Here is a 14,471-nt window from a genome sequence, read left to right as displayed (position 1 = left end):
AACCCTCCTACACTGTTGGTAGGAATGCAAACTGGTGCAGCCACTCTGAAGAATAGTATTGAGGTTCCTCAAAAAGTTGAAAGTAAGGCTACCCTACAACCCAGCAATCGCACTACTGGGTATTTACCCTAAAGATACAAATGTAGTGATCTGAAGGGGTGTGTACACCCGAATGTTTATAGCAATAATGTCCACAATAGCCAAACTATGGAAAGAACCTAGATGTCCATCAACAGATGAATGGATAAAGAATATGTGGTACATTCATACAATGGAATACTATGCAGCCATCAAAAATCCAAAATCTTGCCATTTGCAATGACGTGGATGGAACTAGAGAGTATTATGCTAAGAAATAAGTCAATGAGAGACAATTTCATATGATTTCTCTGATATGAGGAATTTGAGAGGCAGGGCGGGGGGGCTTGGGGTGGTAGGAAAGGATAAAATGAAACAAGATGGGTTCAGGAGTGAGACAAACCATAAGAAACTCTTAAGGAGTGAGACAAACCATAAGAAACTCTTAATCTCAGGAAACAAACTGAGGGTTTCTAGGGAATGGGGGGTAGGGACAGGGTGGCTGGGTTATGGACATTGGGGAGGGTATGTGCTATGGTGACTTCTGTGAAATGTGTAAGCCTGATGATTCACAGATGTGTACCTTTGGGGGAAATAATGCATTATACATTAAAAAAAAAAAAAAGTGTCTGCCCTCATGGAACTTGTATTTGAGTGGGGAGTAAAATTAAAATTCAAGTTTTAAAATTAATATTTCAGGGGACTCGGAAGAGATTCCATGTACAGAAAGGCAGCTTATTGATTACCCATTGTTAAAGTTTGAGTGGGGAGTGGAGAGGCTCATCAGCAGTGTGAGTCAAATTAGTGAACTCTGTTAGATTTTATTAATTCAGCTATTGGACCTTTTATAGAAGAATGCTTTCTAGCCTTTATAGTTCAAAAAAATTTTATTTCAAGTGTAATTAACATATAGTATTATATTAGCTTCAGGTTAGCCTTTAAAATTTTAACATCTTAATTAAATTTGAGATAGTGACATAAAACATAAAATTAAACATAAATCTGGGCCAGGAGTCCAAGTTACTGAATAAAGAAATGAAACATACTGAGCAGCAGAGTACGCCGTGACACAGAGCAGCTTTTCTTTAGGCCACCTCTACTTCAGTCGTAGATGTGAGTGCTTCTGCTTAGCAAACCATTTTCATCTTTGTTTTTTCATTCATTCATTCATTCATTCATTTGGAAGTTTTTCTTACGTATGTGTTTGCTTTTAATTTCATGGCAGACTTCTTTTCAGAAATGCCCTTGTATCATTTGTGTGAGTAACCAGCTGTGGTAAGTTAGTGGTTTCATGTCTAATCTGGTACCTGTAACATATTGTTTTATTTTTGCAGAGTGACCTTTGGTCTTGTGGCATTACAGCCATTGAGATGGCAGAAGGTGCTCCCCGTAAGTAACGTTCTTTCCTTTTTAGCCCAGTTGTTGTATGTGACTTAAACCTAGTCTCAAGGCTTCAAACAGAATGGTTTCATGGGTAAAGCCATTCCTGGTGAGACAGTCTGATGAAGGAAGCATAAAAACAGTGAAGTTTTAGATGTCAAATGATTCTTGGCATCCACTATTCCTTTTGAAGATCCTTGAAGTCTGTAGGTTACATTTTATCTGTTTAAGTTGTATTCAGGTGTATGACATGAAATTATGATGACATTAGATAATAAGCAGTAATTTTCATTTTACAATTTAAGCTTCAGTGAAACTAAATCCTAGCACGTGAAACTGGTCCTAACACATGAAACTTTAGTAATACTTATGTTTGACTTTACAGAGGCATAACTTTTTATCTGTAGAATAAGGTCTGGGTTTATTGTGGGTTTTTGTTTTGTTTTGTTTTTTTTTGGTTGCTCATGAAATTTCCTTCTCCTTTGGATTAACTGAATGCCAGCTTCATAAAATTGATTTTTGAGCAGAGACGGTATAAAACTTCAGAGAACAGAGACAAAACAGCGTTATTTGCTGTTCCCTTAAGAAAAGGGGTATACAAAGAATGTATCCTTGTCTGCTGGATAGTTGCTGCTGAATAAATATTTGTTGAATGAATGAAAGAAATTTCCAATGCCTAAAAATTAGTTTGCGGTGCAAGAAATGGATGTCAGTCTTGACCAACATATATTTCCTCATGTTTCCGTCTGAGGAATTGAGGCAGGGGCTCATTGCCAGATCCTTTGCTTAAGTTTTCTTTCATAGTGGGAATAGATTGTCTTCTTTGGCCCCCATTTCCCAGCTGCCTTGTAAGAGTCTCATGAAGGTAAATAAACACACAAAAATGCGCATTACCTATTGTGACGTGTTAATATGTGCATATGCCCGGAACATAGCTTTATTGGACAAGTGATGGAAGGACAAACGGTACTTGCACAGAATCTAATAGTCTGTTTTATTCTCTCGTCTTTGCTCCTTCCTAAAATGACAGTGAACAAACAGTTAACATTGCGGGAGGTCTTTACTGCCGCTCACCCTGTCTCGGCACTGTATGAATGCCTTTACAAGCCTTGCCTGATATAATCCTCACCACGACTCCATGATAATAAATTACTTTCATTGCAGTCTTGAAATTGTATATTCTTCTTGTTGCTCTTGACCTCCCGATATTTTGCTGTGTTTAAATGGGGAACTCAGAATATGCCCTAGGGCTCATAGCTAAATGTCTAGACTGCTTGACATAAAGATTGTCAGTCAGGTGATGGGACAGCACATTTGATATTTTGAGTGAGCCCTAGAAATTACAAATGAGTAAAATAAGTACCATACTGACGCCACCGTCTCCTCTCCCCAGCTCTCTGTGACATGCATCCAATGAGAGCACTGTTTCTCATTCCCAGAAACCCTCCTCCCAGGCTGAAGTCAAAAAAATGGTAAGCTATGTATGCTTTGTTGTTGTTGTTGCTCTTTCCTTTTTACAAAAAATTGTTCCTTTTCAGTTTCATTCCAAGACAAAATTCTAGGCATTCCAGTTCCCAAAGAACGTAACAAGTGCCCTGAAACCCCAGTTAAAAAGTGTCTTTTTAAAATTGTTTTTTTCTTGATAAATTCTCTTTTAATTACAAAATAGTAACAAGTGACCATAGGAAACACTGTAACATGGTTAAAGAAAAAAGTTTCATTTTAATATTTAAGCCCTCTTGTAAGTATAATACATTTCTAAGCATTTTCACATTCAAAAGCAAAGCTGTACTGACTTTGCTGCTCCTCAGGTGAAATAGGATTTGAATGTTAATGGAGACATTTACTGTAATTGTTGTAAAACACTGAAATTAGGTGCATCGTTTTTCATTCCAGAAATGAAAGGAATGGTCCTGTCTTTGGGCTGCCGCCTTTCTCCCTACAGCGCTCACATGTTTGCTCAAAAAAAGTCGCTTATCAGTGAAGGGCAATGATGGTGACCCTCCTCGGCAAAAACATAAGAATTGTGGTGGTGGGGGAAACTGTTGATTTGGTTTCGTTTTAAAAAGTGTTGAGGGAAAGGGTAGTGCTTTGTTTTCACCTGAGAATTTTGTTTACTTGTTTCCTCTTGAATTTTTTCTGAGTGCTCTCCTCTCACTCTGACTCCACTCCCGCTCCTCATGCCCGTGGGCCCTCTCCCCTTTCCTTTCTGTTTTCCTGGGCTCATCTATCTTACTAGTGCCACACCCACTACCATGGTGGTTATTTCCCCTTCTGAAACTGTTCTCACTGGTTTTCCAGTGAGTGATGTCTTCTCTTGGGTTCTTGACTCTAATTGTGAAATATGCACAAGATCTCAATTTCAAGCCTTTTTCTCTTCTGGAATTGGTCTTTTAGCTCTTCCTATCTGCTCTTCTCTTGATTGCTCATCTTCTGATGTCCTGTAGTTCTCTTTTCCTGTCTGTGGGCATTATATGCACACACGTATTTTTACTCTTGTTTCTCTCACACTTCTCCCTATTCCTCACTGTCTCTCCCCACCTTTTGTTTGCTGGCAGGATTTTTCTCATTTTTTTTTTTTTTAATACTGTCTTTAACCACATTCAGCTCCAGATAATTGAGCTTATCTAGTTCCACTTACCAGGTTTTAGAGAGTTCTCTAAGGCAGTACGGTTGCCAGTTTAGTCCCAATTGTCCTCTTGTATTGAAACTTGATAACTCTGGACATCTATGATGGCCAACTCTAGGGAAACCATATATGTATAGTGGGCATCATCAAGGAGTAAGCTGTGGGGCTGGGGTAGCACTATCCAACTAAACGAAGCAATGCTCTTTTTTAAAAAAATGGAGTTTATGCTCTGTCTTCAGAGTACCGTGCAATTCACAAGTCTTTCAGCTGGCCGCACTCTTGATTATTCTGTCCGTTATTTGCAGTTTGAGATTAACCACTGTGTGTATAATACAGTGATGTAAAGAGACAGATGTAGATGACAGATTCTTTCTGTGTTCTTACACAAAACTTTCTCTAAACTTAGATGCATTTTCATCCATTTACGTCATTGCTGTCATTTTACCCAAGTATTCTAAAAGGATGAGATGATTGCATGCATAATGTTCTTCCTCCTTTCTGATTGCTGTCTTCCTATCCACCAAGGTACATTGCTGCTGCTGGTTTTGGAGAAGTGTCAGCAAACACTCTCCTAGCAGAAATTGACAATTGGTTTTAAAGAATATATTGTAGATCATTGATTCCCAAATGTTAATTTGTAGACATGGTAGGTGAGAATCCCTTTGGAATCTCTTAATTTAGGGTTTCAGCCTCAAAGTGTTTCTGGTTTGTAGGTCCAAGGAATGACCCAGGTATTTATATTTCTGATAAACTCCTCAAGTGGTCTTTGTGAGCAATGAAATTGAGGAATCTCTGTTAAAACAGGTCCACTACAACATTCTCAGTAACCACAGGATAAAGTCACAACTTTGAGTGACTCTGAGGGCCCTTCTTGGAGATGACCCTGACCTATTTTTCTGTTCTCTTCCACTTTTCATACTAGTATCAGAAAACGATTCATTACTTTCTTGTACTTTTCTACCTTTGTTATTTTTTTCCTTTTGTTTTGGAATGATGGCTTCTCTCTCCCATCTCTAGAATATCAGCTATCCTACTTTTTCTTGATGTCTAACCTCCTGAGCAGTAGTTCTTTTCTTTCTTCCTCTGGAAGTTTTATTACACATCTGCTGTTAGGTGTACATATATTTCCTCCATTTTACTTCCTATGTGTATTTCTTATAAAGCCTAGCATAAACAAATGTAAATTGTTGATATATAAATATTTGTTGAATTGAAAAAAAATGGTAAGTTTGAATGGAAATACAAGACAGAAGTGATTCTTAAAAGCAGTGAAATAATTGGAAAGAACTGATTTTCTAAATCACATTTTTAAAAGACTGAACAACTCATTCATTCAACAAAAATTTATTGCATACCTCTTGTGGTCTGTCCATGCTCAGTGTTGGGCATTGCTGACAAATCGAAAAATCGGAACCAGTTCCTGACCTGTACCTCAGCAGAGGAGACAGAAGGATAAACATGATGTGTGCAGTCTATTAAATGCAGACACCCTAGGGGAAAGATTCCTAATTTTGGGGGGCATAGGGGTGGAGTGGTGCCAAGAAAGCCCCATGCAAAGAGATGACGCCTTACCCGAGTCTCAGAAGATAGGATGGGTGAGTGTCTCAGCCAAGGCTAGGGATGGGGGTTATCATGAAGCAGGCATGGAGAAACAGTCAAAAGTAGAAGTAGCTGGTAGGGTGAATGTAGATGACAAAGTCCTTACTCTCTTAAGAACTATTATGTATTTCTACATCTGTACATTAAGCATAGAGAATTGATAGATAAATCAGTTGGAAACTGTTTGAAATGTCATATTGACAGGTTCAAGAGCCCCAGCCTTTGGTCACTTACCTAACTCCTTATCTCTGTGTCCGTCCTTGTCTTTTAGGTTCCGGGCATCTGTTGTCTCTGCTGCCTTCATTTTCACAAAAGTGACCCTTTACCCCTTTGCCTTCTCAGTGATTAATAAGCAACAATAAGTGAATAATTCAGTGATTAATAAGCAACCTTACATTTAAACCCAGTTGGTTTAAATCTGACTTCCTTCAAAGCTCTCTGTTGGTGATTTGTTGTCGTGATGTGGCATAACTTTTCAACCATGCTTAAGTGATGCTTCTTATCCACCATGGTCCTGAGTTCCTAATACTTCCCTGTGTATTTGGAGAATGTCCACAGTGAATTCTGAATCTCTTACATGTTTTCAGACTAATTATTCACTCATATTATGGAGTCTTGCTCTTTGCAGTGGAAATTTGATGGTCTTTTTTACTTCCTCTTACAGGTCAAAGAAATTTTTTAGTTTTATAGAAGGGTGCCTGGTGAAGAATTACATGCAGCGACCCTCCACAGAGCAGCTTTTGAAACATCCTTTTATAAGGGATCAGCCAAACGAAAGGCAAGTTAGAATCCAGCTTAAGGACCATATAGACCGGACCAGAAAGAAGAGAGGAGAGAAAGGTATTGACCTGTTTTTTGTTTTCATCTTGAAAAAAGAGTATTTTAGATTTTTGCCACTAGAATAGGTTTATCCCTTTCCACCAAGGAGTGTGTGCTCCCTTTGCCAGTGCTGGAGTAGCTTGTGTCTGCTCTGCAGGTCAGTCATGAGCCTCGGGTCCAGCCTGGCTCAGGTCGAGCTGACCAGAACTGCATGGTGTGTCGCCAGGCAGACACCAGACAGACAGTGCTGTGGCTGGTCAGCATGGGAGGGTGTTTCTCTCATTCCTCCTCAGGAGCATGTCTTCATGCTGCTCTTTTTACTTCCTTAAGGGTGTTTGTGTTCTGAGTGCATCACTCAAGGGTTATTGAGCATCAGCTGTGAATGTCCACATCGGTGTGCTCACTCATTTCTCTCCTGCTCAAGAACCCCGTGGGTTTCTTACTGCTTAACTCTGCAGATGGCATGGTCCAGCCCGACTACTTTTTTCTCATTACCTCATAACACAGACACGCCCTTATGTCAATTATTTAACGTCCCTTTCTGTTCCCAGTATCTTGGTTTTGTATCTTTACATGTTCTGTGTTCACCTGCCTGGAGTGCCCTGTGTTCCCCTCTGTCCAGCAAGGTACGGTCATGCTTCATCCCCGTCTTTCCAGTCCTCCCTATTGCCTCGAGTCGTGGTGATCTTTGTGTTTTGTAAATTCTTACCATAACTTTCTAGAACAACATTTAAATACCTGGCATCTTGATTATGAGTATTTCTTGATATTCAGACTTCAAGATCAAAGAAGAAACTAAATAAAGTGCATGTTCGAGGTGATAAAAGAGTTGTTCACGGCCCTCTTTGGAGGACCATACTGAGCTTTTTACGTGTTCATTTCAGTTTTCAGAGCTGAATCATCAGTGATGCTCACAACTTTCTGGCCCTCTGATATATTCAGTTATAAAAGTAATTAAGCTTTGTATGTTAAGCTATGTAGTTACAACAAGTGAACTAAAGTTTGAAAGTAAAGCTTTTTCTTAGGGAAAAGTTATTTTTACATTGGATAATTTTCCCAGCATGTATTTTCTTAATGATAGCTCAGAGTCCGGGAACATTTGCTGTGTGCCAGGTGTTTACCAGGTGCTCAGCCTGGAGACTCGTGCACATTTGCAGGTGGGAACAGTGGAACACTTTATCTTCATTTTTTAGTTTTCAAGCCTTTTTCCCCGTTGGCTTTCATTTACCTTTCAAATATCCTCATCCTTGTGTCCAAAAGGAATACTTTATAGTACAAAATTTTAAACGTAACAGAGTACTATTTGAAGGAGTCCAAAGATTATTTAGGTTGGAATTTCCTTTGGAAGCTAGCCTATTTTAATCTTCTTTAAAATTACATAGTTTTGATTGTCATAGATAGTGACTGCTAAAGTTGGTGGTATATTAATCTACAATTATATATGATATAGACTGAACCCCATTTTTAGTTCTCAGACTTGTTTTTCTTACCAGAACACTGACTCTCAACTTCGTATCTCTGAAAAAAGTTGGAAATATGTTTTGTGAATTGATTTATCTTGTAGATCTCTTCAGCCTTTCTAGTTTTGATTGCTCTCTGGAGTGCAATGCTCCCTCAAAGTTAGATACTGACACTAGGTACAGGGTCTAATAAAATGGACTGTTACTTTGGGGAAAATGGCATAAAACCTGTTGAAGTGAAAACAGGTTACTCATGTTGGAACTTGGACTTAATCTGGTGAAAGGAGAGCAACTTTTCTTTCCTGCTTTTGCTGTATTGTTTCTGCATATGTTTTTCCTGGCTTCATCTTTGTAACTTGTGGAAACATTTGATTTTGTGTCTTTATGCTTTGAGTGTCTCCTGTGCTTCACCCGTGGTCAGTCCTGCAGAACTTTCTCCCTGCTTTGTTAGCTCCCTAAGTGCCCACAATAACCAAATGATGTCTCCTAGTTGCCTTAGTTTGGGCCGTTAAGTCTCTTTCTTTCGGATTTTGGCATCAAGGGTCCTTTCTGAATTTGCTGATGCTTTGGGGCCGCTTTTCTAATGTGTCCAGAGCTTGAGAGCCCTTTTCACTGCCCTGTACCCCCTCCCCAGTGCATCCCATAAGGAGTGGTCTTGAATGCTGTGGAATCTGCTCCTCCATGCAAAGTAAGGATAGCCCAGGGAATGCCGCCATTTACTGAATGTGGGAATTGGATGTCACGCTCCTCCTACCTCCAAGTTCTCTGTACACATTATTTTCATAAAGGACATATTGTTTGTTTTCTGCTGTTACACTCTTGGAGATGCTTGCCTATACATGCATGTCTCATGATTTGTGAACTGTCCCATTTATCTTGCCCTTTTCTTTGTAGATGAAACCGAGTATGAGTATAGTGGGAGCGAGGAAGAAGAGGAGGAAGTGCCTGAACAGGAAGGAGAGCCAAGGTAATGATAAAGCCTCACTTTATCATTTTAATTGAACTCACTTTATCATTTTAAATGAACTCAACATTCAACTTCCTGCTTTATGAACAATTGTTTTATGTTGACACCAGGATTTCAAGAAATCTTCAAGTACCTTAAAAGTGCCTTAACATCTTCATTCTTTTTCATCCTTTGAAAGATACCTATTAAACATTCTCCCCCTCTGGATCCTCTTATCCAGTGGTGCTTTCCTGAGATTGCATTGTTTCCCCTCCCCTGTCACGTGGCAGTGCATAGGGCTGTTTGGTTCTGGGAAAGAGGGGCCTGCCGCAGGCACTGCTGCTCCGGGACGCATGGATGGTACATGCTGTGCAGTGTATAAACAGTCCTGCTCCAAAGGCTTGTCCTGCCTGGGCAGTCGGGCGTCTGTTGAAAAACATGGCAGGCTTTCCCAAAATGTTGTTTGGTTTGGTTTTGTTCTTCCCACAAGTGTGGTTATCAGCAGTTCATTTCTTCTGCTTATGTATATTCTGTCCTGATTAATCTTATAGTCTGTGGTTTGGATATCTGTGGCTTCCCCCAAAGTACAGTGAAGCAGAAGGTTGAAGGTTTGGTAGAATGAATCTTACAGTAACTAATTATCCAGGGAAGTTTTAAAATTTTAGTAATGGTCTTGCCTGGCAGTCCTCATGCTTTCAACTACAGGTAACTTGATTCATTGAACAAAAGGAGCCTGGAAGGGTATGTTGAAAGACCTGTGGAGACCTATGTATAGGCCGTGGGAGTTTGGAGAGAGCATATGAAGAGATAAGAAAATGTATTGTTAAAACCCTATATGTTTTTCTGCTTATATAGTAGAATATTTGAATCCATTTGAGACTAAATATTTTGGAGTAATTTGAACTGATTTCTTGAGCAATGTAATTGTTTTGGGTGGGAGCATGATACAAGGAAAGAGGCTGTTGAAGGAGCTTGATTTGCCATGTTATTCTGGGTAGTGACAGTGGAGCAGTGGCTCTCAGCGATGAGATCAGCTAGTGATGATGCTGTTTATCTGTGCAATGGCTCATTCTTGGAACCCACTTGGGTTCAGCCGCTTATTTGGGAAGCAGGCAGTGGGAAGGCATATGTGGTAAGACTTGGTGGGAAGTAAGGTGGTCAGAGAGGAAGATGGTTCCACGTCTACTCATGAAGTTGAAGAAGGGGATTTCCAACTTTTCCTTTTACAGAGTTTCAGTTGATGTGAGAATCCTAAGTAGAGATGTCTTTCAAGTATCCAGGATGGAGTTTGAAGATATATGTGAAATGGATAAAAGATGTAATACTATTGAACTGTAGATACAGTTATTCCCATGGATTTATTAGTTGAGCCTCAGAGTGGGAGGAACTCATTAGGAGGATGACTAGAATAGGACACTGAGGCTCCAGTCTCACTTGGAGGGCAGAGTGATCTGTGCGCACCTGAAAGCTCTTCCTCCTCCTCTAGCTCCATCGTCAACGTGCCTGGTGAGTCAACGCTTCGGCGGGATTTCTTGAGACTGCAGCAGGAGAACAAGGAACGTTCTGAGGCTCTGCGGAGACAGCAGTTACTGCAGGAGCAACAGCTCCGGGAGCAAGAAGAATATAAAAGGCAGCTGCTGGCAGAGAGGCAGAAACGGATTGAGCAACAGAAAGAACAGAGGCGTCGGCTAGAAGAGGTAAGAAAAGGGAAATGTCTAGTTGGTTTTCTTTTTCTTTACTTACATTGGTAGCCAGACACTCAAAGGAATGTTTTCTGTGGCCGGCTGATATAATACCTTTCCCCTGGCTTACCTGCTCAGGTGATTTCGGAGGGAAAGCTTACGCTTTTGGACCGGCAAGTCCTCACATTCCTTATGGTCTTCGAAATGTTTTCCTTGCTAGTAAAAACTCAAGGACCTGCCCCACAGTTACTCATCATCATATTTTGCTTAGATGCAGAACAGCAGGGGCCCAGAGATAGCATCATACCAGTTCTGCAAAGGCTGTTTCTGTTTGTGGTTTAAGTTGGCAAGCTCAGGCTTGACCTGATTTCTTTTCTTCCCCTGGCCTCTGGGTCCAAGTTCACATGTACATATTTTTCTGAAACTTCAGAATTTTTCACAGGAAAAATTTTTTTCTATGAATGCCTTAGCTTTAATTTTGTTTTGTTTTGTTTTAAATAAATGCCTCAACTGTAGGTACATTTAAGAGTAAGGGATGGGGGCACCTGGGTGTCTCAGTGGGTTAAAGACTCTGCCTTCGGCTCAGATCATGATCCCAGGGTTCTGGGATCGAGCCCCACATCGGGCTCTCTGCTCGGCAGGGAGCCAGCTTCCCCCTCTCTCTCTCTGCCTGCCTCTCTGCCTACTTGTGATCTGTCTGTCAAATAAATAAATAAAATCTTAAAAAAAAAAAAAGAGTAAGGGATGACTGGCTGGCTCAGTCAGTGGAGCTTGCAACTCTTAATCTCAGGTTGTGAGTTCCAGCTCCATAGTGGGTGTAGAGATGACTTAGAATCTTTAAGAAAAAGAGTAAAGGATGAGAAAATAATTACATTGGGTATAATTCACCTGCTGTTCTGTAATCTAGTTGTTAATGTAGTGGAATTAGTTATATTCTGCAGTGAGGAACTATATTTTGTACTACCTGCTCATTTAATTCAGTAATACTACTAACATTGGTACTATGGTTACCCAGAGCTTTTGCATTTGTACTTCATAGAAGCATCATTTCTTTCTATTTCACTTGGGGCACACACACACACACAAAACCTTTTGGTTTTTTTCCTATTACTATATATTTCACAACTCCAGTTTTCTCATTCATAATAGTACAACTTCAGATTTCTCATTCATAGTAGTTTCTGTTTCTGCTTAATTAATTCACCTTGATTCATATTTCTTACAGCAGAAAAAGAACATAAAACAAGAAGGAAGCCCTGTATTGATACTTAACAGTGGAGTTTAATGTAAATAACAACACATGGGATATTACCCAAGTTATTTAGGAGTATTTCATGATTAGGGGGAATCTTTGTTTTGTATGTTTTGTAGTCTGAATCTGAAAACTTTATACTTTGTTCCTAGTTTAGAAAACCAGTGCCCTTCTAATAACTAAGGAGACTAGAAATATTTAGCCCGGGCTTATGGAAGAAAACATAGGACATAACCTTCCTCTGTAGGAGGGAAAACAGTGCTGTTTAACTCTTTTTGCAGTTTATTTGCAGACTCTTTTGTAGTATTTTTAAGACTCTTCTCAGTGCTCTTTGAACATAACAAAAACCCACAGTGGTCCAGGGTTTGTTGAAGTTGCATGGTGACCATTCGTATGTGAGAATGCTTGAGTGTTGAGGCTCTGGCTATTTCTAGTTCTTTATGCAATATTTTCTACTGTCCATTTAAACCCTGGACTGTACTTTCCCTAAAGACACAATATAGGGTAGTTTGGTGGTTTATAACATCAGTTCGAGCTCATTTGTAACACTTGCCATGGAAATTGCTTTCAGCCCAAGTGGTAGTGGGACAAGTGTCCATTATCCAGCGTCTGTAGGGAGGAGGATTGCAAAGTGAAGGCCGGCACTGGCTAGAGGAGAGAGACTGAAATTTAACAGCCATGTTGTTTTATTAGTTAAAACAAAGACTAGAGGTTTAGGGATGTGGGCTAAATGAGAACTTTACACTTTACTTGCTTCAATTAGCTCTTTAATTTCAGCTTCTCAGTAAGAGTTCAAAATCAGAGTCACCTCTTGGCACCTCTTAATCAGGAAAGATGGAGCTGGGTATCAAACAGGGAACATTTGCATGAATAGAATCCACTAATTTGTATTCTTGGTAATCTAGCTCCTTTTTACTAGCCTAGGATAATTAAGTGTTATCTACATTCTAGGTCTCAGAAGGTAATTTGCGAATATTTAAACCATAAATGGTTTTTAGTTCTTTATTGATATTAAAGCTTCAGTCAGAACTGTTTGGGGAATAGGGATTCCTTTTGTTGTTAATGAAATAGAGATGGGCAGCCTCAGTCATAAGATAAATGACAATTAAGACAGAAAGGAGAGGGGTGCCTGGGTAGCATGGTAACATTAAATTGACACTTAATAGGGGCACCTGGGTGGCTCAGTGGGTTTAAGCCTCTGCCTTCAGCTTGGGTCACAATCCCAGGGTCCTGGGATCGAGCCCTGCATCGGGCTCTCTGCTCTGCGGGGAGCCTGCTTCCTCCACTCTCTCTGCCTGTCTCTCTGCCTAGTTTTGATTTCTCTCTGTCAAATAAAATATTTTAAAAAATTGACACTTAATAGTAAGTGTCCAACTGTTGATTTCAGCTCAGGTCTTGATCTCTCGGGGTCTATGAGGTAAATAAAGCCCTGCCTTGGGCTCCACGCCAGCTTAGACTCTACTTAAAACAAACAATCAAACAATTGACCCCCCCCCATGAAAGATAACAAATATTTGTTAGTGATTGACAAAAAGAAATGGCCCCAAAGTCGAGGTTGTAGGGAAACTGAGTACAGATTTTCCTTTCTTTGCAACTGCCACAAAATCCGGCTCATCAGCCCTCTTTGCAGATGAGTGCTTGGCCCTTCATAGGACCTTCATCTTTAAGAAATCAGTAGGTGTGTATACTCCGCTCTTCTTTTGTTCATTGAGATGTGCTGCTGCTAGGATCCTTCACCTTTATCCTCCTCTACTTCCCCCTCCTTGGCTCCTGTGTGAACTGGAGGTCTTAGAAGTCCTTGCAAATATTTTCCATGCTGTCTCTCAGTCTTGCTGGAAATGGGGTTTCTGTTTGTATTTTCCATTTTCCTTTTTTGTTTTCTGATGGTCCTGGGCTGAAAGGGGGAGAATGTGGAGCTCAGGCAGCGTTCACACTGGCAGCTTCGGTCTAGTCCTTTCCTGGACCTCACCGCTCCTCACGTGGTTGCGTCTGCTCCCCAGTCTTTCTCATCAGGACCTGCTCAGGGTGCTCTCCACTTACCTGAAATATTGCATCTAGATTCAGAAGCCCATGTGGTAATGACCCCCTGCATCAAAAATGTTAACATGACTCTATTACCTTTCATATTTAGATGCATCATCACACCTCTGTTGCCTCTAAGGGGCGCCTTAGAGTGGCTCAGTGGGTTAAGCCTCTGCCTTCCGCTCAGGTCATGATCTCAGGGTCCTGGGATCGAGCCCCACATCGGGCTCTCTGCTCAGCAGGGAACCTGCTTCTCCCTCTCTCTCTGCCTGCCTCTGTGCCTACTTGTGATCTCTCTCTCTGTTAAATAAATTAAAAAAAAAACAAACTTAAAAAAAATAATTTGAATGTTGTCACTAGCTCTTTTTTTTTTTTTCCTCCTATAAAAATTGTTCTCAGGCCAGCTTTTCCTCCCATTCCATTCTTTCCCTTTGCAGGGAAGCACAATGAAGGATATTTAATTGTAATATCATCTTATCCTAATGGTTTGTGCTCTTGTTGCATTGAGTCTTGATATCTATTAACTGTTTCTCCCTGCTTCCATGATCTATATCCACATACTTGATTAGCATGTTTTCTCATTCCTTGTGTCTTTTTAATACAT

General features: G+C 40.3%; 1 protein-coding gene across 50 annotated transcripts in view; it reads left to right on the top strand.

The window, feature by feature from the left end:
- The window catches only part of MAP4K4 (mitogen-activated protein kinase kinase kinase kinase 4), a 189,790-nt gene that overhangs the window by 124,653 nt on the left and 50,666 nt on the right, over nt 1–14,471 (top strand). For all 50 annotated transcript variants that reach the window (XM_045981448.1, XM_045981424.1, XM_045981431.1 and 47 more), the window contains exons 8-12: nt 1,413–1,467; nt 2,852–2,930; nt 6,351–6,526; nt 8,860–8,932; nt 10,398–10,608. In XM_045981448.1, the coding sequence (XP_045837404.1) occupies nt 1,413–1,467; nt 2,852–2,930; nt 6,351–6,526; nt 8,860–8,932; nt 10,398–10,608 (594 nt within the window). The remainder of the gene's footprint in view (nt 1–1,412; nt 1,468–2,851; nt 2,931–6,350; nt 6,527–8,859; nt 8,933–10,397; nt 10,609–14,471) is intronic.

This window comes from Meles meles, chromosome 16 (assembly GCF_922984935.1).
Source record: "Meles meles chromosome 16, mMelMel3.1 paternal haplotype, whole genome shotgun sequence".
Taxonomy (NCBI): domain Eukaryota; kingdom Metazoa; phylum Chordata; class Mammalia; order Carnivora; family Mustelidae; genus Meles; species Meles meles.
The sequence above is the reverse complement of the archived record's forward strand: the minus strand, read 5'-3'. Positions and strand labels throughout refer to the sequence as shown.